Genomic DNA, 26,960 nt, shown 5'->3' with positions numbered 1-26,960 from the left:
CCGAGCCGCGACTCTCCCGCCGCCAGCGCCCGCCGCTCCCCCGGCTCGGGCGGGACATGGCACCTCCCGCTCCCCACCCCCTCAGCCCGCCGCCATCTTGGCGCCTCCTCGGCGCGGGGCCGGAGCGGGCTCGGCCGGCCGCGGCGGAGCGAACCACCGCGGGGGCGGGAGGGGGGGGGGGCAGGGACCGAACCACCGCGGCAGCGGCGGGGGGGGCAGGGGCAGAGCCTGCGAGGGGAAAGCTTAACGGGCCGGGGCTGCCGGGCCGGGCGGTACCACTGCGGGAGGAGGGGGCGAGCCGGGCCGGGCGGAACCATGCGGAGACGCTGGTAGGGGGGCGCGGGGAGGGGGTCGGTCGGGTCCGCCATGGCCGCGAATTGCGCGGGGGCCGCGGGGACGGCGGCGGGAGCCGTGGCCGCCGTGGGCTCGGCTCTGAGCGCCAGCAAGACCAAGACCAAGAAGAAACACTTCGTGTGCCAGAAGGTGAAGCTGTTCCGGGCCTCGGAGCCGCTGCTCAGCGTCCTTATGTGGGGGGCGAACCACACGGTGAGAGCGGGCGGCGCGGCCCCCCCAGCCCACCCCAAACCCCCGCCCCTCCGAGCCAGGAGCGGGGCCTCGTTCCCTCAGCCCCCTCATCTCTCTCAGCAATGCCCGACCCCCTCAGATCCGACCCTTCCCCGCTCCCCCTCAGGCTGTGCCTTTTCCCTCCCCTCCAGAGCAGCTTTTTTCTCTCATCCCCACTGAATCCCAGCCTTCCTTCCCTGTCCATCCCAGCCCTGATCCAGCCCTCTCTGGGCTCTGTGGTCCCTTTCTGCTGGCTCTGTGTCCCCAGGCGGCTTGGAGACCCCCAGGTCGGGGTGCCCCTGCCAGGCACGCCCCTGTGTCCCACCCCTGACACCTTTTCCTCACCCATTTTCCCGGGACTGTGCAGGGGGACTGATGCCTTTTTGAGTGATGTTGCTCTGCCACAATTCCCCCTCTGGCTCTGGGGGGACACGAATTGGGCACCCACGGCCCTGTCCCCTGTGCCAACCCCCGAGTGTCCGCCAGGACTTTCCCTATGGCTGTCCCAGTGAGGGATTCCCCTGTGTCACAGCCCACAGGGGACACTGCTGTGCCTCACTTGGTCAGTGTGTCTCCCATCTCCATCCCCCAAAAAATGAGGGGTTTGGCCCGGGTTTGTCCCCTTTGATTGCAAGACTCAGGCTATGCATGTCCTCTTGGCCTCACTTCCTCTGGGGCCAGGTTGTGACAGGGTCCCTTGGGAATGTCTGTGATGGCTCAGCTCTGATCCACCTCCTTTGGGAATAACTAATACCATCCCTGTACTTTCTCTGGAAATTTCTTCCGTCTTTATGATGGCAGGCACAAGGACTGATCCTTGGATGTGGCTGCTGGGTGCTGTTCTTGGCCAAAGAAGCCAGAAGCCTCATGCCTTCCTCAATTAATCAACTTTTAGGGCTCAGACACACCTATTTCTCCAGTGGATTAGTGAATGTTTCCTAGAGAGTGAAAGGATTTAGGCTCAATTTTTTCCCAAAACAAATAACACATCAAGAATTTTTAAAAAAATCCTCCTTGCATTCCTGGCCTGCCTGGCTGGAGCGAAAGCTTCCAAATGTGGTTCAGCACCGTGCTGGCTTTGAGGCAAAGGATGTTCCAAATGCTCCCAGCCTTGCCCAGGAAGCAGGATAATGCCTTGCTCCAGCCTTTGGTCAGTGGTGCCATTAGCAGCCCTGAAGAAATGGAAATTGTGGGATTTTTCTGAGTTTCATTCGTGGCCTCATAGTGATGGTTTACTTGCTGGCAATTGGCCTTTTTTTGGTTTTTGTTTTTTGGGGTTTTTTGGGGGGTTTTTTTGTGTTTTTCTTTGTTGTAGCTGTCTGGGCAGTAGGAGCCTGGCAGGAATTTGAGGCCCTGGATGAGGACAGAGTAACTTTGGGAGCACTTGGCTGTGAGATATTTGGGCAAAGAGAGGAAGGCAGGCTGACACTAAGCTGGTAATGAGATTATATCGGATGCGTGTTAGGAAGAAATTGCTGCCAGGAAGGAGCTGAGAGGCTGGGAAAGGGGATGAGAAAAGTTCAGCTGTGACCTCCTGACCTTTGGAAAGGTGTTTAGGATTTCCCAGTAAATCCCTCCACCTCTCTGCCACATTGGGGTGTAGATTTGGTGACAGCTATGGCTGGGAGATGATCCCAGTGCCTTGCTTAGGTGGGAATTGGAATTAGGTGCCTCCAGCTGAGGGGTTTGGAAATCATTTCGGGAATACCTTTAAGCTTTGTTGAAAATACTTTAATATTTGTTTAATATTTACAAATATTTGTCTAATATTTGGCTGCTTTGGACAAGGAGGGATGAGTGACGAGGTTCTGGGCTGTGTCCATGGAGTTCTGCCCTGGGATCCTTGCAGTGGGAGGAGGGGAAAACAGCTCTCAGTACAAGCCCGGGGCTGTGCCAGGAGGATCCTGTCAGAATTGTTTGGATCTGGGGTGAACTTTTTCACAGAGAAAGCAAACAAACAACCATTTTGTGCAAAGTGCTGCAGAAATCCCCGTGAGCCCTTCTCCCTGTCTGGAACAGCCTTAAAGAGGCTGCTGAGCACAGGCAGGGCTGGCTCTGGAGAGCATCAGGAGCGCTCCAAGAGCAGGAGCTGCCTTCTGGAACACCAGTTTGGAGCATTTCAATAACGGGTCGTGGTGGTCCCAGCCAGGAGTGGGATTGGGATTGGGCTGTGAGCGAGGCCAAACGGGGGTGGTATGACTCAAACAATTTAAATTTTGGAACAGAAAACCACGGAGGGGAGAAGTTGTCTGAAAGTGTAGCCACCATGGCTCATCCTTGATTCCTGAGTTTTCTGTCCGACCCTGAATCCAGCAGATGTGGGGATGGTTCCTGGGGAAGCTTCTCCTGCCGTTGTCATGGCATTGGGAGAGGAGCTGCAGCTCCTGGGGGTTGGGTCTGTGTGCGGTGCTCCAGGTGTGTTTTCCATGCCCTGGATGGATCCACATGCATGGCATGGGAAAGTTGGCACAGTTCTGGAAGGTAGCAGTCACCTCCCAGCCAGAGAGATGAACAGAGTGTTGTGTGATGCTCTGGGAACCATGGAAACGGTTGTAAGGTGCTGCTGATGGAAGGCTCTGGGATCCCAGGGAGGGGATTGAGGATCTGTGTCTGTAGGGCTATGATGCTGCTGCCAGTTCCTCAGCTGGAAAAGATTCGAGTGGCTCTGGCCACTAAAGGAAAGCAGAGGAAAGGCACAAACATCCCGTTCTTGTGGGAATGGGGAGATCTGTTGGCTGCGCGGATCTTGCCCGAGGCAGCTCCGGGGGCTCCAGTTCCTGGCTGGAGCAGCAGCCGTCTCCCAGGCCCTCAGGAGCGCTGCCAGCAGGAGCAGAGCTCGTTAGTATTCCAGGGAAACAGCAGTGCTGGGAATGGAGCACGGTGCTCCCTGCTTTGCAGCCTTGCCTTCCGTGCTGCCAGAGCAGCATCTGCCACATATCAAACACTCAGATCCCAGAAATTGCTCCTGGCACGGTGGGAACAGCCTGGATCTGTCCCTTCCCAGCCCGGCTCTAATTGACCTCTGGAGAGAGCGGCATATGGCCAGGGCTGTGCCAGCCCCTGGAATGACCAAGGGCCTGGCTGCCAACTGCTCATCCAGGACCTCTTTTCCTGTTCAAATCCCCATTGCAGGAGCCCTTTTCCTTTTTGGGGGACAAAAGAGGGTTTTCCTGGGTGGTTCAGCGAGGAGAACAGGGCTCATTTCCCTGCTCATTTCTGCTGACTGCCATGACCATGGCTTAGTTGTTGAATTTTCCCATTTCTCAGCTTTTTTTGAAACATCAGCTCTGCCCACTTGTGAGAGGACTGGGAGCATGGATGCTTCCCAGTAACCCTGAGGCTGACAGGACTGGGGACAGGAGGGTGGCACTGCCTGATCCCTGTCATGCAGCCAGGAGTCCTTTCCAGCAGCTTTCCAAGTACTTTTTTTCAGGGATAGATGGGTTTGCTCTCGCCAGGGGATGCCTTTTTTTTCCATCTTAAAGCATCCTGGTGTCCCCAGAGGAATTATTGACTGCAAGATTCACTCTTCCCTTGCTTTGCGCCGGGGGATGTTCGCATGGATCCTGATTAATCATGCTCTAATTCATGGAAAACAGGGTTTTTCCCTCAAACCATCACCCAGTTGCTGCTCTGTGCTAAGCAGCAGCAAAGTTTTGCCACAGCTGTGGGTTTGTCTCCATGCTAAAGTGTTTTTCCCGTGTGTCTTTCACCTCCTTCCCCAGTGTATAATAAAGTTTAAGTAATACTCACTGAGATGCCTGATTGGAAAGCTTTGAGGGGAACAAAGTGTCTTTATTTTCCTGAGCAAATTCCTGTCGCAGAGAATCTGTGAGAGTGGGCTCACACGCTCCATCAGCTGCATCTTGTTAGTAAACAAATCGCATTTTCCCATCAATTTACTAATGCTAATTACCACTTTGAGGCTACAGTCAGGTTTTGAAACAAAATTATGCTTGGCCCGTTCATCCCAACAGCTGTCCCTGAATGACACAGAAAATTGATGTGGCTTTTACTGGGAAAGGAATTGGCTTTGGTGGCAAAGAGAAATCTTCAACCCAGAGTCCTGAGTGGTGCTGCTAGAGAATTCCAGTGACCAGGAAGTAAAAGCTTGGCAGAGAGAGAGGGAGGAGGTGGTTTTGCAGCCCTGCAAAGCTGGATTGTGCTGAGGATGAAGGGTCTGGGCAGTGGAAGAGGTTTTCCCTCCCTCACCTCCTGCTTTTGATCCCTGATCCTTGCTGTCATCCAGCTGCTTTTCCCTCTGCTCCTCTGGGATTGAGCAGCTTTGATCCCTCTGTCCTTGTGGGGTGGCTCTGGACATCAGGAATTGCTCCTTTGTTCTCAGGATATGGCAAAACCGGGCAAAAAGGGGCAGGGTCTCTGTTCCAGCGGGTTTGTCTGGATTGTGCTGGGTCCCAGTTGCTGAGAGCCCCTGGGGCGTGTCCGGGCCCTCTGTGGGGCTCGGGCGGTGCCACCCCCGCTGTGGCTGCGGCTGACCTGGGAGGGGCAGGAGCCCAGCCCTGTCTCTGCCAAACGCAGCTGGCACAGACAAAAAGCACTTTTGGACGGTGCTCTCGGCCTGGACTGGTGCTTCTCAGGGATCTGTGCTGGGGAGATGGAGAACTCTGGGCCAGACAGGAGTGAGCAGAACCGGGCCGATTTTCCAGGGGATTCAGGGGCAGATCTGGACCACAAAGCAAAGTGGATTTGAGGGCCGATCAGGGCTAAAAAGCTGGAAGCCTTAAGGGAACCCAACATCACTCTGGGTGTGGCTGCAAATCCCTGAGCCGTTCTGTCCCCACTTTGGGGACCTCTGATGTGGCAGAGGTGTGGCACAGCCTGCTGCTCCTGTGCCTTGCAGTGGCTGTGATGCCCAAAACAGCCCATCAGGGCCCAGGTGTGCTTGTGGTGCTGCTGCACCTCTGCCCTCTGTCCCTGCCTCCTCCAGAACCACACCCAGCATCTCCCTGGTACCCACATCCCCAGAGATCCTGCTCCCGGCAGAGTTCCTCCTCTTTTTGGGCACAGATCCCTGGGAATGTGCTCCCCAGGAGCTGAGCACCTCCCTGCCTGTGCCTTGCTGTGACCTTGCCTCCTGGAGCATAAAAACCCCGGGACACACACTCACACACACTTTGCTATATTTAATTTGCTCCTCCACGCCTCTCCTCAGGGAGAAGGCGAGAGAGCAAACATGTGCCAGGCATTTGTCACGTTTCTCCCTCCAGGAGGCTGCTCAGATTCCCCCAGGATGAGCCTGAGGAGAGGATCCCTCTGAAGAGGTGATAGGTGCTGCTGGCCAGGCTTTCCTTTGGGAAGGACTCTGGTGTTTCTGGATTTGGCTGGATAATCCTTGGGAAGGGGGCTGATGCTGAGAGTTGTGCTGTGAGAAGGGAGGGGTTGGGATATCCCTTCCTGAGGTGTGTGGGGGCTTTCTATTCCTCTCCCTTGGGAAAGTGTCAGGCATGGGTGTTACTGTGGGAGCATGCGGTGCTGAAACAACAAAAAAATTAAATTTAAAAAAACAGAGGTAGCAACAGAACTAAACTAAACAAATCCATGTTTTCTTCCAGACTGGTGCCAAGAGCAGAGGCCCAGTGACCACTGGCACAGAGCTGCCTTAGGGGAGGGCAGGTGGGCAGTGCTGGGTCTAAAAATGACCATTCCAACCCTTCATCCCCATCTTGGTGCCCAGCACAACCCCTTTCATTTTCTTGGTCTCCTCCAGAGCCTGAATCCCAAATCCAGCCTTTCATCCACATCCTGGTGCCCCGCACACCCCTCCTTCCTTTTCCCCGTCTCCTCCAAAGCTGGATCCCAAAGCATCCAGCCAGCTCTGCTGGAAGGGGGGAAAGGCTTCCACAGGGAGGATGTTTTTGGGCTCTTTAATCTTGTGAGAAGTGGTGGCACTTCTGAAACGATCCGGAGCTATCCTGATGCACCATTTCTGCCACTCAGGAGCCTTGCAGCAGGTCCCACACTCGCTTTGAGGTTTCGAGGGCACCCAGCAAGGCCTCAGAACATTTGTGTCTGAATTGCTGCCAATGAGGAGGCAGCCTCCGAATCGCTGTTCCCTCTCAGCCGTCAGCACCCTTCCTCCGCTCTGCAAGGAGCTGATAATGGCTTGTTTGTGCCTTCCCCACGGCGGGAAGAGGGCTGGGAGCGGGCTGGGATGGGAGCAGGCAGGCGTGTGGCAGGAGCTGTCAGGCTTCCCCTCCTGGCAGACAGCAATAATTAGTGGCTGGAGGCAGCGCCTCTGTCTCGGTACAGAATGAGTTGTTTTCTCCTCGCCCCGAGGGGAATTCTCTGCGTGGGACTGATGCAGCTCCCTGCAGTGGCTTCGAGCTAGGAGATCCCTTCCTCACCTGGAGTGTGTTCCCTTTTCCCTCCCCTCTGGCTCAAGGGTTGGCTCCATTCAGGATTGAGCTGAACCTGGGGGGCCATCAGCCTCTCCCTGCTAGGGGATGCTGCCGGTGGGGGATGTGTGCCATTATTTATTCATTCATTCATTCATTCATCTGTGCAGCGTTTTCCATACACCCCACAAGGTTTGTGGCAGTGCTTTGGTGCCTTGGGCTGAATACCTAGAACAGAGGCTAGACAGAGTTGGAGAATAAAGTAGGTATTTATTCAAGGCTTTAACAGATACACCTTGGGCAGTGCAGAGGCTACAGCTGAGATGGATGACAGTCATAAGGTTTTTGGGATATCAGGGGTTAATTGTCCAGTTACAGCTTCAGGTAATGAAGTCACAGTCCCCCAGTTTGCTTTCCCCCTCTCCCGTTAATTTTTGTTCATGCTTTTTAGGCCTTAGGCTGTGATGGTGACTTTGGTTCTCAGGCCTGGAAGGGTTGTTTGGTCTGATCTAACTGATGAGAGCTTACAAACACTCTGTATGGAGTTCAGAGTTATACCCTAATCCAGTACAGGATGTGAAAAAATTAAAAGCTAAAATTTAAGGCATCACCTGGGTCCTGCAGAGCAGGGCTTTTCAGAGCAGGGCTTTGCAGAGCTCCAGCTCTGCTCCCTCCAGGAGCCACGGCCGCTTCGCTTCCCGCTTCTGTCTGTTGTGTGGGATGTCTGGCTCTGAAAATAGCCACCTTCCCTCCTGGCACTGGAATGTGTCTTTCTTCCCAGTCTGACGTGTGTTAAATCTGGTCTGGATTTTCGTGGTAACAATGGAGAAAGGGTGGGATAAACATGGGCTGCATGGAATTGGCTCATGGCACGTCCCTGGGGCTGAACCCTGTGGAGCCCAGTAGGGATGTGGCAGCACTTTGGGCAGTGCTGTGTGTCCTGCTGCACGCAGGGAACGGGGAATCCCAGAGCTGGATCCCTTTCCTGAGCCTGGCCCCTGCTCCCAGCCTGCAGGGAAGTTTTCCAGCAGCTTTCCCAGTGTGCTGGGAGTCACTTGACCTGCTGGAGGTTTTGGGGCTGGGAACAGCCCCCAGAGCTGGCTCGGAGCCAAGCCCTGCTGGTGCCAGTGTTGTCTGCCTCCCTCTCCTGCACTACCTGCTTGGCACAGCAGTCACGGGAACAGAGCTGTAATGGAATTGCTTCCTGAATCCAGGCTGTTAACAGTGAGATGGGGCTGTGGGGAGTCCCTGGGAGGGACGGCACCAGGGCTGTCCTCAGAAAAGGCATCTCAGAAACCTCTTGATTCTGGCACAGCCTTGTCAGTGACTGGAGCAGGGCAGCCAGACACAGTCCAGAGGTGGATCTTTATTATTGTTGTTGTTATTATTATTATTATTAATGCTGGCGCTGTTGGGTGCTGCAGCACGAGCCCACTTGTACAATAGTAGCTGAACATTCATTCTTCTGCTTCCCCGTGTTCCTGTGGCTGCCACACATGACTAAGGAGCAAAAACAATCTAGTGAGTGACTCACCGCTCCAGAGAAGGTGGGATGGGAGCAACAGGAGACAGCCAGCATGGAAACAGCATCCGCGGGGAGCTGTGCTGGGCTGCAGCAAAGGCTTTGGTCATCCTGGTTTGTAGCAGGAATGGTTAACATTGGAACATTTTCTCAGTGAGGTGGTTAAGTTAAAACATAAAATCTGCTGGTTCTTGGCCTGTGGGTTTGTCTGGGTTCTCAGCTGTGACTTGGATGGTCAGTGGAAGGGGAAAGATTGTCATAGGAGGATTCACCGCATTGTGGAATGAGGTGCTGCTGTGCCCTGTCACCACAGTGTTCCCCAGCTGCTTCTGTCTGATGGCTCATGGTGCCCCAAGCCCATCCCCTGGGGTGTTGGGCATCCCTGCAGGTCCCCAGTGCAGTGGGACCTGGGTTTGAGTCTCCCTTTCCTTTCTCTTGCAGATCAATGAGCTCAGCAATGTTCCCGTCCCTGTCATGTTAATGCCCGATGACTTTAAAGCCTACAGTAAGATTAAGGTGGACAATCATCTATTCAACAAGTAAGTAGGAGCTTCCCAACCTCTCTGTGGTCAGAGCTCTGTGCTGTGAGGCAAACTGGCCTGGGGGAGACTTCTGGGTTGTTCCCAGCTGTACTGCTAGGAGGATCCGTGCCCTGTGCCCTGCCCAGACCCCTGGACAGGCCATGGTGTGGTCAGTCTGCCACTGAGATAATCTGTGGTGGTTGGTTTTCATCCTTGGAGGGATTCAGCTGTTCACAGGAGGCAGATCTGCATCTGTGCTGTGCTCATGGAGTCTCTCTGGAGTTGCCCCTGTCTCCTTTTCCCAAAACCTCCATTTTTGGAAGCTGTTTTGAAGTCGTGGCTGTGGCTGGTGCTCAGAGCTGTGTTCTCCACCCCGGCTCTGCAGGGCTGCAGTGTTCACTGATTAATCCTTTGTTTTCCCCAAGCTTCACAGGGATCAGCTTTGCAGAGTGGGAGGTGATTGGGAAGTTTGTCTCTCCTGGCATGTCCAACGTGTGGGATCTGCTCTCCCCCTTCTCCTCCAGAGAAGATCTGAGCTCCCCACCTGTCACTGCAAGGGTTTCTCATTGAGAAGGAGCTGCCAAATTCTCCGACTGTGTCCAAGCAGGACCAAACTCTGCTTCTCTCCCTGGGCAGGTTCAGGGCTGTGGGAGGAGCAGATGCAGCTCCCTCAGTGACAGGGAATGCTGTCATTGTCTCCTGTCCTGTGCCTGGGGACAGCAGACCCGGGCTGGAGCTGATCCCCCCTGTCCTGGGTGCTGTGGCTGAGCTGGTCTGTGGGGCCTTGACTCATCTGCTGCTGTGATGGGAGCTGTACCCAGAGCCCAGCCCCTCTGCTCCTTCAGCTCTGCCTGGTGTGCAGGGACAGCATGGGGGGGACAGCTGTGTGCAGGGGCAGCCGTGTGCCAGTGTGATAAAGCCACCGAGGAGGGCACAGGCAGGATGGCTCCCTCAGAGTGGCTTGTGGCAGGGTTGCCCTGGCAGCCACACAAGCTGCACGCTCCCATCCCATCTCCGTTAGCCAGGATCCTGCAGAGCCCCTGGGAGAGATGGGTTTGGTGGGCATCCAGAGCAAGGAGCTGTCCTGCCGAGGGCACAGCAGGGCTGGGGTGTCCTGGGGGGCTGGCAGGGAGGGGGAGCCAGCGTGGCATTGGGTGGCACTGCTGACATCTCTGCCCTGCCCTAGGGAGAACCTGCCCAGCCGCTTCAAATTCAAGGAGTATTGTCCCCTGGTGTTCCGGAACCTCCGGGAGAGATTTGGGATCGATGACCAGGACTACCAGGTACCCTCTCTTCCCTTCTAGGACAGAGCAGCCATCCTGGCAGAGAAACCATGCTGCAAACACTGCTGCCAGCAGCTTTTCTGGGTTTATAATTGGGGTTTGAGTGGCTCCACCAGAGCCACAGCAGTGCAGTGGATCTTGCTGTGCCAAGCACAGGGCAGTAGGAGAAGGTGATCCCTTGCTCCCAAGGCATGAAATGGGGGCACAGGTGGCTGTGGACAGGCAGAAGCTGGAGGATAATGATGATCCAGCCTGGAATATCTGCGAGGAAAATGTGTCTGTGGTGTTTGTACAGATTCAGGTGAATGTGCTGCTTTCAGCCAAGTGTGTGTTGTTGAATTGGGTGTATCAAGGTGGCTCCTGCTTTGGGTTCCATCCCCTAATGCCAGAGGGGCTGATTTTCTCAGGGAGGAGTCTGCTGTTAACACTGCTGGGCTCAGCTCTGAGGACAGGGAGATGTCTCAGCTCTGGCTGCTGCAGCAGGGCCACATTTCCTCACCCACCTCTGAGCCCTGGGCACAAGGAGGTGAGCAGAGGCAGCTGCTGGGAGATCACATGGAGGAGGGCCAGCGAGGCCATGGTGGCCACGTGGCCCCGGGCAGGCTGGGTGTCAGGGAACTGGAGTGTCCCCAGCACGTGGTGACAGAGCGGGCACGGTGCCAGGGGCATCCCCTGGAACACTCTGACTGCAGAGGCATGTAGGGGAGTGCTGCAGCCTCCCTGCTCCCTCCACGTGCTCCCTGCCTGGTGGAGAGAGCAGCTGGAGCTGCTCTGTAGTTCATCATTTACACTCCCCCTCTTGTTCTGAGGGATTGCTTCCCCCATCTCCGGGCTGCTTTGCCTTTTTTAAAAGTGTTTTCTGTTCAGCTGAAACAGAAGACGTTAATTGAGCTGAATTCAGGTGGGTAAAGTGTGCTGGCTTGAGTGGGAACAGAGCCAGGAGGCTGAATTTAACACCCCAACTGTGGGAGAGGTGGGAGTGACAGGAAGGGAGTCGAGGGCTGTGAGTTTGGTAATGCTGTGTGTGGTCACGATTTCTGCTTCCCAGCTCCAGAAGAAAAGCTCTGTGGTTTGAGGTGAGGGCTGATTAAACTGCCTGGCACAGACCCCTTTGCAAATGTCAGCAAGCAGCAAAGGGGATTTTTCTGTTTGCCATTATTTTCCTGATGATCTCTAAAGCTGTTGGCAGCAGCAAAGTTTTTCCCCTGCTTCATTAAAGTTTTAAAAGCTTTAAATGCTTCATTCTGAAAGGAAACCTCTGGGCACACTTGCAGCATGACATGGTAAATCTCTCTCTCCAAGCAGGCTCTGCTGCAGGCTCCATCTGCTGCCAGAGCTGAGTGAGGGGGACACAGCAGTGCCACTGTCACCTGAAAAAACCAAATAATCCAGCCTGAAACACAATGTCCAGCCCAGAAATGCTGGAAAACTTAAGGATCACTGTTGGTGCTGCTATGTTTCATAGCCCTCCTCATCTGTGATAAGGAAATGCTGGTGAGAGGTTGTTGGTTGACAAAATGACTTGTGGGCAGGTGGAGGGGACAGGTGACAGCTTGAGGTGTGAGCAGCAGTGACTGGGGCTGAGGGAGGAGCTCACAGCAGGCCCTGCTACCTGGGGAGAGGCAGCAGAACAAGGAGCTGGTGTTGTGGCTCAGGGAATCGATCCCTGCTCTGCAGTTTTCCTGGGATTTTCCAGCCCGGCTGCACTGTCTGGTTGCTAAGGGTGGAGACAGGGATCTAAAGACAGATGCTGCTGGGTGTCAGAAGAACAACCAAGCTATTTATACTCATCTTGTACGTCCAGGAGTAAGAATAGCAGAGCCTGAGAGTGGCTTTTGGTGAAGGATGATCTGTGAAGAATCCCCAAACACTGAGATTTTGGCCAGACTAAGCTGCTTTTTGAGGGGAATTTCAGTTTGTTTTGGTCTGGTTTTCCTTAAGCCTTAGGAATATCCTGACTGTTCTTAAATCCCTGGGAGGAAATGCTGAGAGCTCTTGGCCTGTGTATCCTACACCTCTAAAAACCCTTCAGTAAAAAACACCTTCCAAAAACACACCCCAGGTGTTGGAGTAAAACCTGCCAGCAAATCAGGGGGCCAGCTGGAAACCCTAAAAGCATGTCCAGACTTTTAAACAATTGGGTTTTACCCTCAGCAGCCCCAAACCCGGAGTTCACAGCCAGAGTGGGTGGTTGAGCTGGTCCTGTGGGGCTGACCCTGCTTCCAGGAGCTGCTCAGGGGTTCTTGTGGGGCTGACCCTGCGGCTGAGGGAGGTGACAGCTCCTGCACCGTGCCCACGCCATGTCTGTCCCCCAGAACTCGGTGACACGCAGCGCCCCAGTGAACAGCGACAGCCAGGGCCGCTGTGGCGCGCGCTTCCTCACCACCTACGACAGGAGGTTCGTCATCAAGGCCGTGTCCAGCGAGGACGTGGCGGAGATGCACAACATCCTCAAGAAGTACCACCAGGTACGGTGAGTCTGGAGCCCCATGTGCACACCTGGGGATCTGCTGGGGGTCTGGAGCTTGGATTCACAGCTGGAAGAGCTTGCACGGAAGTTCTGTGGGAAAAAAGGTCCTTAGGGTCTGAGGGCCAAAAATCTTGAGGGTCAGAAATCTTGAGGGTCAAAAATCTGAGGGACAAATGAGAGACAACCGAGTAGCTGTTTGTGGTGCTGAGCCCCTTCCCAGCTCATCCTGGCCCTTGTATCAATAAATTATGGATCCCTGGTAGATCAGAGCTGCAAACAGGCTCTTCATTTGTTGCCTCAGACCTTCCTGAGAGGCTGGAGGGGAGCTGGGAAGTGGGGTCGCAGTGGGACAGCTGGAAATGTCCTGGGTCCAGGTGCTGGTTCCAGCCCATCTGCTCTGCAGGGGTTCTGAGCAGGGGGTGTTTAACAGGCCCTGAGTTCCGGGCACAGCGAGGTATCCACGAGAAGTGAAGCTGGGCAGTGCCAGTGCACACCTGGCCTGTCAGGCATGCTGGATACACACAGGGGCCCAGAATCCCAGGACTGGGAGGAACCCTGGAGATCTCCCAGCTCCACACAGAGTCACAGAATCCCAGGATCCCAGTCACAATTCCCCCAGGACGGGGAGGAACCTTGGAGATCTCCCAGCTCCGTGCCGTGGGCAGGATGGCACTCTGTGGGCCAGCTTGCTTGGGGAATGGGGCTCTCCCCGTCCTCGCTCCTTTCCTGGAGACCCCAGGAGCTGTTCCAATCCTCCTTTCCTTTCCCATCGCTGCCTTGGCTGCAGCACCTCAGCGAGTTTGTGTCCTGTCAGAGCTGGGCTTTGTGTGACACATCTGTGTCCCTCCCTGCTGTGCCACAGTTCATCGTGGAGTGCCACGGGAACACGCTGCTGCCCCAGTTCCTGGGCATGTACCGGCTCACCGTGGACGGGGTGGAGACCTACATGGTGGTCACCAGGAACGTCTTCAGCCACAGGCTGACTGTGCACCGGAAGTACGACCTGAAGGTGAGGCCCTGGGGGGCTGGGGATGAGGCCTTATCCAGCCTGACCTAGAGCAGAGGCCAGTCACAGAATGGAGAAGGAGCTGTTTTGTCTCCCTGCTCTGTGCAGAGAGCATACCATCCCATAATATGGAGCCCAGACGCACACACTAAAACATAATAGAATCTGAAAAATGTAAAAACTAAAACCTGAGGCATCAGAACTCTGGGGGTTGGGCCTGGAACCCCCCCTTAGCAGGGTCCTGGGCTTTGGGGTCTGCTCAGCGGATCAGGTTTTGGGAGGCTGTGCATGCAGGGTCAATGTTGGTCCATTCCCCCATCCCAGCAGATCACCAGAAGGGGGCTGAGCACTTATTTTAAAAATGCTTTGATTGTTTTCCTGCATGGAGAAATGAAATGGTGTCAATTAATTCAATTGGGAATGTGACCCAAAGTGCAGTAATAGTATTTTCTTTTTTTTTTTTTTTTTTTTTTTCCTTTATTAGGGCTCAACAGTATCCAGGGAAGCGAGTGATAAAGAGAAGGTATGGAGCCATCCCTGGCCAGCCTTTCCTTTCTCCTGGTGCTTGGAAGCAGACAGATGCAACTGAGTTCCCTTTTCCATTTTCTTTTCCTTTCCATTCCCTTTTTCATGGGAGTTTTGAGCAGGGGAGGTTCCACAGGCCCCGAGTTCACCCTGCCTCTGTCCCCCCTTTCAGGCTGGGAGGGAGCTGGCTCTGCCTGCCCTGCTGTGTTGTGGTGGCACTGCCAGAAGTGGGGGACAGTCCCAGCAGAACCAAACCCCACCTGAGCACAGTGCTGTCCCTTAAGGAAGGGTTTCCTCACAGCACCCCAGGTACCAGCCCCAGGCAGGTCCGGGGTAGATCTCCCACCAGAAGATTTATAAACCAGATCCTTGGCACATTCCTAAACCTGGCTTGAGTGGGGGAATTTAGGGCTGAGCCTCCTTCCCCTGCAGGACTTCTGCGCTGCTGCCTTGAAATCCCTGTGGGAATCCCAGCAGTGCCTTGTGCTGGTCCATGTTCTGCACATAGTATTTTCAGGTTGGAGTCTGCTCCAGCCTGCCCTAAAAGATCCCAGCCAGCAGCCAGGGAACTCCCATTTGCCCTGAATCCCCTGATAACTCCCTGGCCCGTGCAGCTGGTGGTTCGTGTGAGCTCACAGAGCCACACCACGCTGCTGTGTCACTGAAGAATTGAAACCCTGAGGCACAAAGGGGCTCCAGGTTCTCCCACATGCCCAGAGTCCTCAGGCCTGCTGCAGGCAGATCCCTCAAAAAAACATGGGGTGAATTTTTTCCTCAATTCTTCAGGAAGAGAAGGTTTGGCTTTTTTGGTTGTTTTTTTTTTTTTTCCCCCCCCGAAGCCTTCACCCCTTTCCCCCTGCAGTCAAAAGCCAAGAAAATTAATTTATTTCATTAATTTCATTTCAATTCTGGGAGCTGCTTGGAGCATCCCCAACTGCCCAGCTGAGCAGTTTTTAAAGCTGACTTGCTCCACATCTCCCTCGAGCTTCCCTGTAGGTCCAGCTGAGCCCACAGATTCCCTGACACCCCCTGTGCTCTGCCTGATGCCCTTTCCATCGTCAGTGGGCTTTGGGCACCCCAAGAGCCCAGACTGAGCAGGGGCTGTTGCACCCACACCCTGCTGCCAGCCCTCCCCTGGCAGCGGGCTGGGGAATTTCACCTCAGGCTTTTTGCTGCAGGCCAAGGATCTCCCAACATTCAAGGACAACGACTTCTTGAATGAGGGTCAGAAGCTGCATGTTGGAGAAGAGAGTAAAAAGAACTTTCTTGAGAAGCTGAAGCGGGACGTGGAGGTAATTTCCTGGGGGACAGCTCTGCTCTGTCTCCCCTCACTGCATCCCCTCACTCCCTAAGCTACAGAAAAGTCTATCTAGTGAGATGTTAGGAAGTTCTGAGCTTAATAATGGAGCTCTGTGCCTTGTATCTTACGGCTTACAAGCAGGTATTGTCTTTGAAACAAGCAAGCATTGCTTTAACCGAAGGTACATGTGCTTATAGTGGTTGGTTAGAACTACTGTCAGTCTGCTTTTGCTTTGTGTGATTGGTCAAAAAACTTTTAAAGTAAGTTGTTACATTGAGTTCTTTGTCTGCTTCCAAAAATGTGAGCTGCTGGCATCTTCCCATTGTCATAAGCATGTCATGAGACTGATGCTGGAAAATACACCAGCCTGAGACACCTTCCCCAGCAGTCCCTCCCCTTTCGTGATTTGTGCATCGACCCCCAGCCAGCAATACACAACAACAGGTGGAACAAGTGAGGATAAGAATTATTTATTATTATTTTCTCTAATCTTCTCACAGCCTTTCCCCAGAAAGACCTGGGAAAGTTGTCTGTTGCTCTCTGTGGCCAGAGAGCTGCTGCCACATGCATCCTCACTCCAGGGCTGCAGAACGACTCCTCCTGCGCCAGCCTTGCCCTGAGGGCAGGGGCCTGTGCAGCTCCTCTGGAGTCTCAGGAGGGTTTAGCTGTCAGTGCCAGCCCTTAGGGAGGCACTGCAGGGCAGGGCTGACCCTTCCCCAGCCTGTGTGGGTGCCCGGTTTCACTGCTGCCTCTCTCCCAGTTTTTAGCCCAGTTGAAGATCATGGATTACAGCCTGCTGGTGGGCATCCATGACGTGGACCGGGCCGAGCAGGAGGAGATGGAGGTGGAGGAGCGGGCAGAGGACGAGGAGTGCGAGAACGACGGGCTGGGGGGGAACCCCATCTCCTCCTACGGGACCCCCCCCGACAGCCCAGGCAACCTCCTCAACTACCCCCGGTTCTTTGGGCCTGGGGAGTTCGACCCCTCCGTGGATGTGTATGCCATGAAGAGCCACGAGAGTGAGTGGGAAGGGCTGGGAGCTGTGGGGGACCTGTGGAGGAAGGATGGAGGGCAGGGACGGTCTGGGGGGAGCTGTGGAGGGTAGATGGGGTGTGAGTGAGCTGTGGAGAAAGGATGGAGGCCAGGGAGGGTGTGAGGGAACTGTGGAGGAAGGATGGAGGGCAGGGAAAGGGGAGGTGTCCCAGGCTCGGTAAGGTGGGTCAGTCCTGGCAGCCAGGGGGACACCCCTGAGGCCATTCCTGTGTCCTGGCAGCTCCCCTGAGCTTCCCAGTAGTGCTTGGGAAAAGCCCAGCCTAGCAGGACATGGAATCAAGGCATTGCTGAGGTTGGAAAAGACCTTTAATGTGGAGTCCAGGAGACAGGAGGACTGTCCCTGCCTTGCTGGGCAGTCCCTGGTGTTGGCTGGAAGGAGGTGTCTTTGGAGGAGGGGGACGAAGCTGTGTGCCCAGGGGGTTTGTTGGAGGTAGGGGTGCAGTTGGCCGTGCCCAGGGGACTGAGTCCCTGCCGTGCCCCCAGGTGCCCCCAGGAAGGAGGTTTATTTCATGGCCATCATCGACATCCTCACACCCTACGACACCAAGAAGAAAGCTGCACACGCTGCCAAGACCGTGAAACACGGGGTGAGCCTTGCCCAGGGGGACTGCTGGGTCTGGGGCTTCTGCTCTGCAGCATCTCCTGGGGGGAAGGTGTCGCCTGACACTGATTTTCCTGCCAGGGTGGGAATTCTCCAGCCCCTGTGCTCAGCACTGCCCTCCATGTCGTCTCAGGATTAGGATTTCCCTCTGCTTGCTTGGGATAATTTGTATTTTCATCCTAATTTGGGAGGTGCTGGAGGGATGGACTGGATGAAGGGTGACACCCCTGGGTCACCTCTGTGTCCTGGCAGCCCCCCGAGCTCCCAGCAGGGCTTGGGAAAGCGCAGCCTAGCGGGACAGGGAATCAGGGCATTGCTGAGCTTGGAATTACCTTTGAGGTGGAGTCCAGCCCAGCCAGCACCCTGGGGAGCTTGTGTGGATTCCTGGGATGTGCTGTGGTGGAGGGGACCCATCACAGACCCCAAATCCCACCCTGGCAGCCCTGGGGCCTGATCATTCATTCCCTGGGGAGCTGTTGCAGTGCTCAGACCCCCTGTGGGTGCTAAACCTTTTCCTGAAATCCATCCTCACCCTCCCTGACTCTGCTCTGGGAGCTGTCGTGCTCCTAAACCCGTGAGCCACGCAGGGGCAAACCCAGTGCCCTGACTAGACATGCAGCTGGAGCTAAAGTCATTTTCCTTGGGGATCTCTCCAGACCTGCTGGGTTTTCCCTTAGCCATGGATGCTCCCCAGCAGAGGGGCTGTGCCCCTGCCCCCTCCCTGCCCTCCCTGAGCCTTTCCTGCCCTCTCCCTGCCCTTTTTTCCCATCCTGCCCTCCCTGACCCCCCACGTGCTGTCTCTCCGCAGGCCGGGGCCGAGATCTCCACGGTGAACCCCGAGCAGTACTCAAAGCGCTTCAACGAGTTCATCTCCAGCATCCTGACATAGGGTCCCATCCTGCTGCAGGGCTGCAGGCAGGCCTGGGGGCTCCTCCTGCAGCCTGGGACAGCACAGACACTGCAGCAGCACCGGGGCACACCTGTGGCACCGTGTGGGGCACGTGTGGCACCGTGTGACAAAACCCATCCTCATCCTCGCTGCGCCCGCTGCACCTCTGGGTCTGGCGTTCCAGAAGTGCCCAGATCTCAGATTCGAGGGCTTTTCCAAACAAGCCAAGTGCATTGTTCCAGCACGGCTCTTTCTGCCCAGTGACGTTTTCTCCTCTCTGCTGAGGGGCTGGGACACGTGTGGCACTGTCCCCAAGGGGTCACGTTCAGCAGTGCCTGACTCACAAACCACTCCTTGTTTTTTGTGTTGTTGTTGTTGTTGTTTTATTGGACTGGCTTGGCCAGAAAAAGAAAAAAAAAAAAACATCCCTTTATTTCCCTCTCAGTAGGAATTGGAAGGAAAATTGCTCACCATGTCAAGGATGGAAAATATAACTCTGATAAAAAGGAGGAGTTGCTGAACTTTAGGTAAATTCAGACTGGGACACTTTATATTTTTTTGGTTAATTTAAGTAATGAAAAAAAAAGGAAAAAAAAACAAACCACTTTTTTGTAACTGCACTTGATTTACAAGAAAGATGAGGGAAATGAACATCTACCAAAGATGATGTCTGAAAAAATAAAAAGGTGTAACTCCTAAAAGCTAAAAACAAGCAGAGAACTGAGAGAGGCATTGACCAACCTCAGCTCATTATGTGCTCGGACCTGGGGTGATTTTAATTGGCCAGCTCTGAAGATTTCCTTAAAAGAAGAGAAAAAAAAAAACATTTTAAAAAAGGCATTTTTGTACCTGTAGATCCAGGCTAAGATTTTGGGCCATTTCCTCAGCCAGGAATGGCTCCGAGGTCACCATCACAATCCTGCCAGTGTTAATTAGCTAATTAATTATTCAGTCTTCCTTCCCCACCTCACCTGCAACAGGTACTTGAATCTGTGTCCTGACAGAGGTTGCTGGGTTGGTTATTTGTGTTTTATTTTTAAAAAATGTGACTTGCACAGAAGGAATTGGCCTGGCTGCCAGGGGGGAGTGCTGGGAGCTGTGCTCATCCTGCTCCAAACCCCCTGAGCAACCCTCCAGGAGTGGAAATGGTTGAACTCTCACACCAGATTTCTTTTCCAGCCCCCCCTGAAGGATTTTGGGATTGATTGAAATGACTGAAATCGTCCTGTTTTGTCTCCTTTAACCCTTTCACAGCCAAGCTCGGCAGCCTCGCTGTGGGTTTCGTTAGCTCTGCTGCACAACAGAACTTTTGGTTCTTTATTTTGGGATTTGTTGTTTGTTCTTTTAAATTTTAATTTCCTTTCTCTTTTTAAGCAGGATTTAGAGTTTTGAACAAACCTCTTTGCAGTTGAAACATGTTGCTTAATCTGCCTTGGAACTGTTTTTCACACATGCCTTTGTTTGGGGAGTAAGCTGTTGGGAGTGTCTGTCCTGTGCTGTAACAGTTCTTGCTGTGTGGAATTTTGGTCCTTTTTGAGACATAACTGGTGCTCATCACACCCTGCTAATTCCCCTGAATTAACCCTGCCCCTGGCTGGATTCTGAATGTGGGGTTTGGAGGATTTTTTTTGGTTTTATTTCCTCTTCACCCTCTCCCCATTTCCCCTTCCTGACGTGAATCCCCCCACAGGTCTCACCTTGGGAGGGGCTGAAATTGAAGCCCCTGAGGGTGCACTGTAAATAGAATTTTGGAAAAATGAAAAATTAGGGGTCCTGATGGGATTTGAGGATTTTTGGTAGTTCCCTTTGGCCTGGCACAAATTTCTGCTGCCCCTTTCATGTGGGAGGCTGGAGGGGTCTTAAGGTGTGGAGCTGGAAAAGCCACGACCCAAATGCAGCTAAAAAATACTTTAAAAAAGAAAAAAAAAAAAGGGAGGACTTAGAGGGCATCATCAGCTTCGCTTTGTGGGCATTATATTGGTTGCTTCTCTCTTAATAAGCACTTAAGTTACTGCTAATCAGGAATTAAACACCAATCACTTTTTATTCCTGACAGTTTTAAAAAACCAAAAAAAAAATCTGCATTGAATCTGCAACTTTGACCTGGTAAGTTTGCCCTTCTCCTTTTGGGGAAAGTAGCTTGGAAGTTGTTTTATCTTGAAATCATATTTAAAAAAAACCAAACATAAATAAATAAAAAGGAGAAAGGGGGGGGGGGAGGAAGAGAGCAGGAGGTGGGTGAACACTACAGAGCAAACCCAGAGAAAGGGCAGTGAAGGTGGCAAAATATCTCCATTGTTGAATTCCAGAATAATGAATAAGGAATCCAGTCAAGAAACAGGGAATTCCTGCAGAAATCAGAGTTCTGACTAAAATTGAGAGCAGGGAATATTTTCTTATTCCAGACTCCCGCTGGGATTAAATTTGGCTGTGAATCTGTGGGGTCCCTTCTGTCCAGTTGCCATATTGTGTATTAAAGTGATTAAATGCAATTTTCTCACCTAATGATGTATTACCCAGGTATGTAACTTTGTTTAACAGAAGCATTTTTGTATATTGTTTACATTTGGAGAAGTAGCATTACCTTAAAAATGCTAATTTTTGTTTCTAGACAGTATTTTTTATTACCAGAACAAGAAGTGAAGCTGCAAATATTTTGATTTGTTTTTAAAAGGGACTTTTTCTTTCTGATTGTTTTCTTTTCTTTTTGTTTTGCTTTGTTTTGTTTTGTTGGGTTTTTCTCTTTTAAATCTTGTTTTAGGTCACTTTTTTAACTTAAGTATTTAAAAAAAAAAAAAAAAAGAAAAAAAAAGAAAACCCAGCCCTTTCAATTCTGGTTTTACAGCTGCTTGTGCTAGTTTGTTGTCTGGTTTTGGTGTGGATTTAATTCTAGGTTTTGCTGAATGTAGATATCCCTGTCCTTAGCATGAACCTTGCAGAACACATTGAACTGACAGGATTTGCAGCAGAATTCAGGATTTTTTTTTTTTTTGGCCAAAAAAAAGCAAAATTTGGTCCAGTGGAGCTCCACATAATCAGTGAGCAGCACCTCCCCCTCTGCAGTGCCTGAGGCCGGAGGAGCGGAGGAGCTGCAGGATCCGAATTCCTGAGGGATTTAAAAATCCCAAAATCTGCTTTGAGCTGGGAATTCCCCCTTCCCTGTTGGGACAGCCCCGAAATCAGAGTGGGAGAGGGGAGGCAGAGCCAGCTCTGCTCCAGGAGTGCAGTAAATGCACTGCAGAGCTGCTGCGGTGGGCACTGGGGCTCCCAGAGGCTCCCCAGGGCTGGGACTTGGGGAGCAGCCCCAGGAGCTGTGGGAGCCTCCCCTGGTCCCTCCTCACCCCTGCCTGGCCTGGGCTCCATCCTAGGCCACAATCATGGAATTAATTGGGAATTCATCCTGTGGGGACAGAACTCCCTCCATGGGGACAAAATTCATCCTGTAGGGACAAAATTTACCCCACTGGTGACAGAATTCATCTCATGGGGACAGAATTCACCACGTGGGGTTGAAATTCACCATGTGAGGATGGAATTCCTTCTGTGGGGTTGGAATTAATCCCATGGGGATGGAATTCATCCTGCTGGGGACAGAGTTCACCCTGTGGGGCAGCAGGGGGAGGCCACACTCCCCCAGTCCCAGCTTGGAATCTGGATCAGCACAATCAGCAAGGAAATCTGAACCACTTGGAGTCTTATTTTCTTTTTTGGAGGGGGGTTGTTTTGGTTTGGGTTTTGTTTTGTTGTTGTTGTTGTTTTGGGGGTTGTTTGTTTTTGTTGTTTTTTTGGGAGGAAATCCCTGCTTTCTCAGCCGGGGCAGGCTCAAGGAGGTGAGGAGGTTGTGGTGGTGGATATTCCCAATCCATGACTACTATGCAGTCCTTTTCCAGGCCTCCCTTCCAGCTGCACCTGGCATTTCAGCCCAGCTGAAGGATTTTCCCCCAAAACCAGGGGGGTGTCCCCAGCATGGCCACAGCCCCAAATTCCCAAATGTCCCCTTCCTGCAGAGCCACTCCCAGTGTTCCCCTCAGCCCCTGCCTGTGTCCTGGCTCTGTGGGATGGATCCCATGGATAACTGGGATGGCAGAGCTCTGGACACATCATTTTTAGTGGAAACCACTCAAAATTTCTGCTGCTCTGGGGCTGCCCAAGCAGCTTGATGAGAGTGGAGAGCAGATTCCACACACAGGTCACGAGGGTGGGCAGGGCTAATCAGTGCAAGAGAATTGAAAAGAAAAAATGTGAATAAATTAAGTTTAATCTAAAAACTAAACAAAATAAAAACCTAAAAAAACTAAAAAAAACTAAAAAGTAAAAAAAAAGAACATTCTAGGTTTTTTCACTGCTGTTTTTTAAATAGGAATTTGAAGTCCTCTGTGCTTGTCTGTTTGCTAGGAGCAGTTTGAGACACTGTTACTGTTTTGAAATGCATGCATGTTACAAGATGAGTCTCCCACCAGAGAAAAAAATAATAAAATTAAAACTTTGTGTACATCTGGGTGGTGCGTGCTGTGCTCTTTGAGCGGTCACCCTCAGCTGCTCCTCCAGCATGGGGAGTCCTGGGGGCACAGGTTAGGGGAAAACTGGGAAGGAGGGGCAGGGGTTAAATGGGAAGGAATCTCCCCCCTGGAGGGGCTGGGGTGGAATTCCCAGAGCAGCTGTGGCTGATCCGTCCCTGGAAATGTCCCAGGCCAGGCTGGAGCACCCTGGGACAGTCAACGTGTCCCTGTCACTGGACAGGGTTAGGTTTTCCCTCTGCTTGCTTGGGATAATTTGTATTTTCATCCCAATTTGGGAGGTGCTGAAGGGATGGACTGGATGAAGGGTGACACCCCTGGGTCACGGCCGTGTCCTGGCAGCCAGGGTGACACCCCTGGGTCACGGCCGTGTGCTGGCAGCCAGGGTGACACCCCTGGGTCACTGCCGTGTCCTGGCAGCCAGGGTGACACCCCTGGGTCACGGCCATGTCCTGGCAGCCAGGGTGACACCCTGACCCTGCTCAGATGCACCAAGAGGGAAGTTCAGGGCAGAATTTTATTTTAAAAAGTCCCGAGTGGCACAGAGCAGCTGGGCTGGGCTAATCCATGCGAGCCTTCAGGGTCCTGGTGGTGATCTTGTCTTTCTCTCTGGAAAGGAAAAAAGAGATTATTTACTGCTAAACCCAGGTTTAAACCCTTCCTAGAGCTTGTCCTGCCTTAGGAAGTCCCAGGGGCGTGGGCAGGAGCTCACGTGATTGTGACAACAGTAAATAAACCCATCATTGTGGGGAGCTCCCAGGTTTGGGGTGCTGCAGGAGCAAAATGGGATTTTCCAAAGGCAGCTGGTGACAGAGGTGGGAGTTAATGCTGCATCCAAGGGGGGCAGAGCTCCTCATTCCCGTGGGAATGCAGCCAGGGAATTGAGCAGAGGGACTCAAACTCCACGAGTCATTTCTTTGCTCCAGCAAGGAACTGCACCAGCAACATCAAACCCTGGGAAGAAACAGAGCCTGGCTGAGGAGGAGCAGGATTTGGGGGATCCCTGAGGGAAGGCAGGCAGTGCTCAGCCCCTGGATTTGGGGATCCCTGAGGGAAGGCAGGCAGTGCCCAGCCCCTGGATTTGGGGATCCCTGAGGGAAGGCAGTGCTCAGCCCCTGGATTTGGGAGATCCCTGAGGGAAGGCAGGCAGTGCCCAGCCCCTGGATTTGGGGATCCCTGAGGGAAGGCAGGCAGTGCCCAGCCCCCGGTCTCCCCAGGAAGCCCAGCACTCACATGACGTGCACCACCACGCCCATGCCGGAGATGGCGTCTCTGTCCACAGCATTGAGCATGGCCTGTGAGATGGTCTCGAAGAGGTGCTCAGGCTCCTGGGGCACAGAGGGAGCAAAGGCCTTCACCTGGGCTGCACATCCCCACAGAAATTTCACCCAAACTCCCCAAAACCCTGCAAGCTTCCACTCTCAGGTGCTGAAGGCACAACTGGAATGAAGCCTCTCCCCAGCTCAGCATCTCCAGTGAGCACAGGAGGGAGAACTCCTGAATCCCAGGAGATCCCAGGTGACCCCAGGCTATCCCAGGTGACCCCAGCCCCACTGACCATGTCAGGCTCCCACAGGGACTCGCACATCCCGTACATCTGCTCGGAGCAGGTGCCGCTGACCACGAAGTCGTCGGTGACCATGGGGCAGCCGATGAGGTCCAGGGAGCAGATGAAGGGCTCGTGGCTGAGCGGGTCCAGCCCTGCGATCACCGGCTCCGTGTAGTAGGGACCAAACCTGGGGACACAGCTGGGCTCAGGACAGCCCCGGGGACAGGCACAGCCCCGGAGGGACCACAGGGATCATCCCCGCATGTAGCAATCCCCAAAATCCCAGCCTGTGCCACACAGTGATGTCTGGCAGCTTTGGGATCGTGACCGATCCCAGAGCTCACCCTCCCTTCCCTGAACTTCCAACCCAGCCATTCCCTGAATTTCCAACCCATTCCCTTCTCCTGTCCCAGTCCCCAAACCACAGTCTGGTGCTGTCCCCTGTGGCTCTGGCAGCTTTGGGGTTGTGACCATTTCCAGAGCTCACCCTCCCTTCTCTGAATTTCCAACCCAGCCATTCCCTCCTCCCATCCCAGTCCCCAGAGCTGTCCCCAGTCCAAGCCCTGGTACAGTGCCACATCCCTCAGAAATGTTTTTCAGGCACAGAAACCATCCCACAGCTCCTTTCAGCGAGAGCCCTGCAATGGTTTTGGCCCAGCAGACCATCCTGAAGCAGCAGGAGTTTGTTCTGCTTTGACAACTGATTCTGTTTGAGACAATTTGGGGAGGAAATGTCACCCCAAGAGAACAAAAACGTGCTCAGGGATGGGGTGGTGACAGCAGGAAATGATCCAGGCTCCTTCGGCCACTCCAGCACCCTCAGCCCTCCCTGGCACCACACAGAAATTGCAGTTTTGCAGCTTTACCTCCTCTCGTAGAGCAGGTTGGATACCATGCTCATGAAGGTCTGGGGCTTGATCTGCCTCCCTTCCTTCAGCTCGTAGAGGTTCAGCCTAAACTTCAGCCTCTGGGCCCTGCAAGAGATCAGAGCTTAAAGCACAGCAGGGTCCTGCTCCTTCCCCTGAGCCAGGCCTGGCTGCTTCTGCTGCTGAGACACCAGCACCAAGGGCTGCACACGCAGCTGCTGCTGCAGCTGAGCTGCAACTGTGGGAGGAAAAGTGGAACTTCAGGGGTGAAAGTTGGATTTTAGCAGTGAGAGTTCAACTTCAGGAGTTAAAATTGAATTTTAGTAGTGAAAGTTCTGTTTTAGCAGTAAAAGTTCAATTTCAGCGGTGCAAGTTGAATTTTAGCAGTGAAATCCCAACTCTAGCAACGAAATTCCAACTCTAGCAGTGATGTGACCCCAAATTACATCAGGCCGCTTCATTTCCAAACCTCTCCCAGCAGCAGAGCCAGGCACAGCAGCACCAGCACCGTTAATGCCCATTAATCCCAGCCCCAGCCCCTGCCGGGCCCTCACTTACACGGTCTGCACGTCCGTGGCCAGCCCGGCCAGGCCGATGTAGAGCCTCTGGCCCATGGGGAAAATCTTCTGGAAGTCCGTGGTCACGGTCTGCGCCTGCACGCCGAAGCGCCGGTCCGCGGCGATGGCCACGCAGCCCCGGCCCCTCATGGCCATGACGGCCCCGCCGTTGTAGGACATGATGGACTGCACGGAGCGGCGGCTCAGGACACCGGGGCGGCCTCCGGGGTGTCCCAGTACCGCCACCCCGAGCTGGGCTTCATCCCCGGCCGCTCCTTGCCCCGCTCCCCGCGGGCCTCCCCTCACGGAGCGGCCTCGCCCCGCGCGTCCCCCGTGCTGTCCCGGGCCCCGGAGGTGCCGTCCCGGGTCTCACCATGGCTGCGGCTGTTCGGTCACCCCTCAGTCACTGCCGTGTCACCGCTCTGTCACTGCTGTGTCACCGCTCCGGCCCCGCGCCGCCCCCGCTCGCTCCCCGCCCGGTTTCCACACAGGCCCCGCTCCGGCCCCGCCGCGCCGCCGCCGCTCCCGCCCTCACCGCTTTCCATTGGCTGTTGCCCCCGCTGGTCCCGCCCTCACCGCTTTCTATTGGTCAGTGCCACCGCCGCTCTCACCCCAACGCTTCCCATTGGTGACCGCCGCCAGTGGTTTCGCCTTCCACGCTCGCCATTGGCCGCCGCCGCCGCCTGGAGCCGGAGGCTGCTGGGGATTGGCGGGAGCCGCTGGGGCTCGCGCAGGTGATTGGCTGAGGCGGGGGACGGTGGGCGGGGCGGGAAAGTGACGAGTCACAGTGAGCGCGCGAGGCATTATGGGAGTGAGGCGGAGGGGGGGGGGCGGGAGCATCTGGGAAATGGAGAAACAGCTGGATCGGGGCAGGGCTGGATCAATGGGGGCACATCTGGATCAATGGGGAGCCAATGGATCAGTGGGTGCACAGCTGGCTTGGGGCACAGCTGGATCAATCGGGGGGGCACAGCTGGATCCGTCAGGAGAACAGCCGCATCTCCAAGGGTGGGGACACAGCCCCGAGCTCGCCGATCCAAAGGGGATTCTCCAAAAAAATCTCGGGAAGCGCCGGCACGGGGTGGGGGGCGGGATTGGGGTCACGCCACGTCCCGGCCCCGATGTGCAGGCAGAGCCCGGCCCGTGCGCGCTGTGGTTTAAAATCCTATTTTTAAATCCTATTTTAAAATCCTATATTTAAAGTGCTTTTTTGGGGGGTTTTCCGTCACAAAAAGGACCTGGCCGGAGCCGGAGCCCGCGGTCCGCCCGGTGGGAACAGCCCCATGGGGGGATCCCAGGGATCGATTCCAGCACGGCCTCGCGCCCGGGGTTAAAAAGGAATTCCGGCAGTTCGGAAATCCCGGCAGGTCGGGAATTCCAT

At 54.2% G+C, this 26,960-nt stretch overlaps 2 protein-coding genes across 2 annotated transcripts; one reads left to right on the top strand and one right to left on the bottom strand.

The window, feature by feature from the left end:
• The first annotated feature begins 338 nt into the window (after positions 1-338).
• PIP4K2B (phosphatidylinositol-5-phosphate 4-kinase type 2 beta) lies at positions 339-22,582 on the top strand. Its single transcript, XM_059869582.1, has 10 exons — positions 339-546; positions 8,884-8,981; positions 10,150-10,246; positions 12,562-12,714; positions 13,579-13,725; positions 14,207-14,245; positions 15,426-15,539; positions 16,308-16,566; positions 17,084-17,187; positions 18,010-22,582. The coding sequence occupies exons 1-10, from the start codon at positions 367-369 to the stop codon at positions 18,088-18,090; spliced, it is 1,272 nt and encodes a 423-aa protein (XP_059725565.1). The 5' UTR covers positions 339-366; the 3' UTR covers positions 18,091-22,582.
• Positions 22,583-23,110: 528 nt separating this feature from the next.
• Positions 23,111-26,099, bottom strand: PSMB3 (proteasome 20S subunit beta 3). Its single transcript, XM_059869583.1, has 6 exons — positions 25,953-26,099; positions 25,581-25,765; positions 25,023-25,130; positions 24,166-24,343; positions 23,841-23,935; positions 23,111-23,216 (listed from the first exon to the last, which is right to left on the bottom strand). The coding sequence occupies exons 1-6, from the start codon at positions 25,953-25,955 to the stop codon at positions 23,168-23,170; spliced, it is 618 nt and encodes a 205-aa protein (XP_059725566.1). The 5' UTR covers positions 25,956-26,099; the 3' UTR covers positions 23,111-23,167.
• Positions 26,100-26,960: the final 861 nt, after the last annotated feature.

The sequence above is a fragment of the Haemorhous mexicanus genome, chromosome 28, assembly GCF_027477595.1.
Source record: "Haemorhous mexicanus isolate bHaeMex1 chromosome 28, bHaeMex1.pri, whole genome shotgun sequence".
Taxonomy (NCBI): domain Eukaryota; kingdom Metazoa; phylum Chordata; class Aves; order Passeriformes; family Fringillidae; genus Haemorhous; species Haemorhous mexicanus.
Note: the sequence above shows the minus strand (reverse complement) of the source record. Positions and strands in the feature narration are given on the sequence as shown.

Excerpts from the sequence above, each read along its gene's own strand:
- PSMB3 (XM_059869583.1), bottom strand. Across the intron at positions 23,936-24,165 it reads CCCTGTGGGAGCCTGACATG|GAGCCTGAGCACCTCTTCGA; the intron begins GTCAGTGGGGCT and ends TCTGTGCCCCAG. Across the intron at positions 23,217-23,840 it reads GGCGTGGTGGTGCACGTCAT|AGAGAAAGACAAGATCACCA; the intron begins GTGAGTGCTGGG and ends TTTCCTTTCCAG.
- PIP4K2B (XM_059869582.1), top strand. The coding sequence starts at position 367 with ATGGCCGCGAATTGCGCGGGGGCCGCGGGGACGGCGGCGGGAGCCGTG. Across the intron at positions 10,247-12,561 it reads TCGATGACCAGGACTACCAG|AACTCGGTGACACGCAGCGC; the intron begins GTACCCTCTCTT and ends TCTGTCCCCCAG. Across the intron at positions 13,726-14,206 it reads ACCGGAAGTACGACCTGAAG|GGCTCAACAGTATCCAGGGA; the intron begins GTGAGGCCCTGG and ends TTCCTTTATTAG.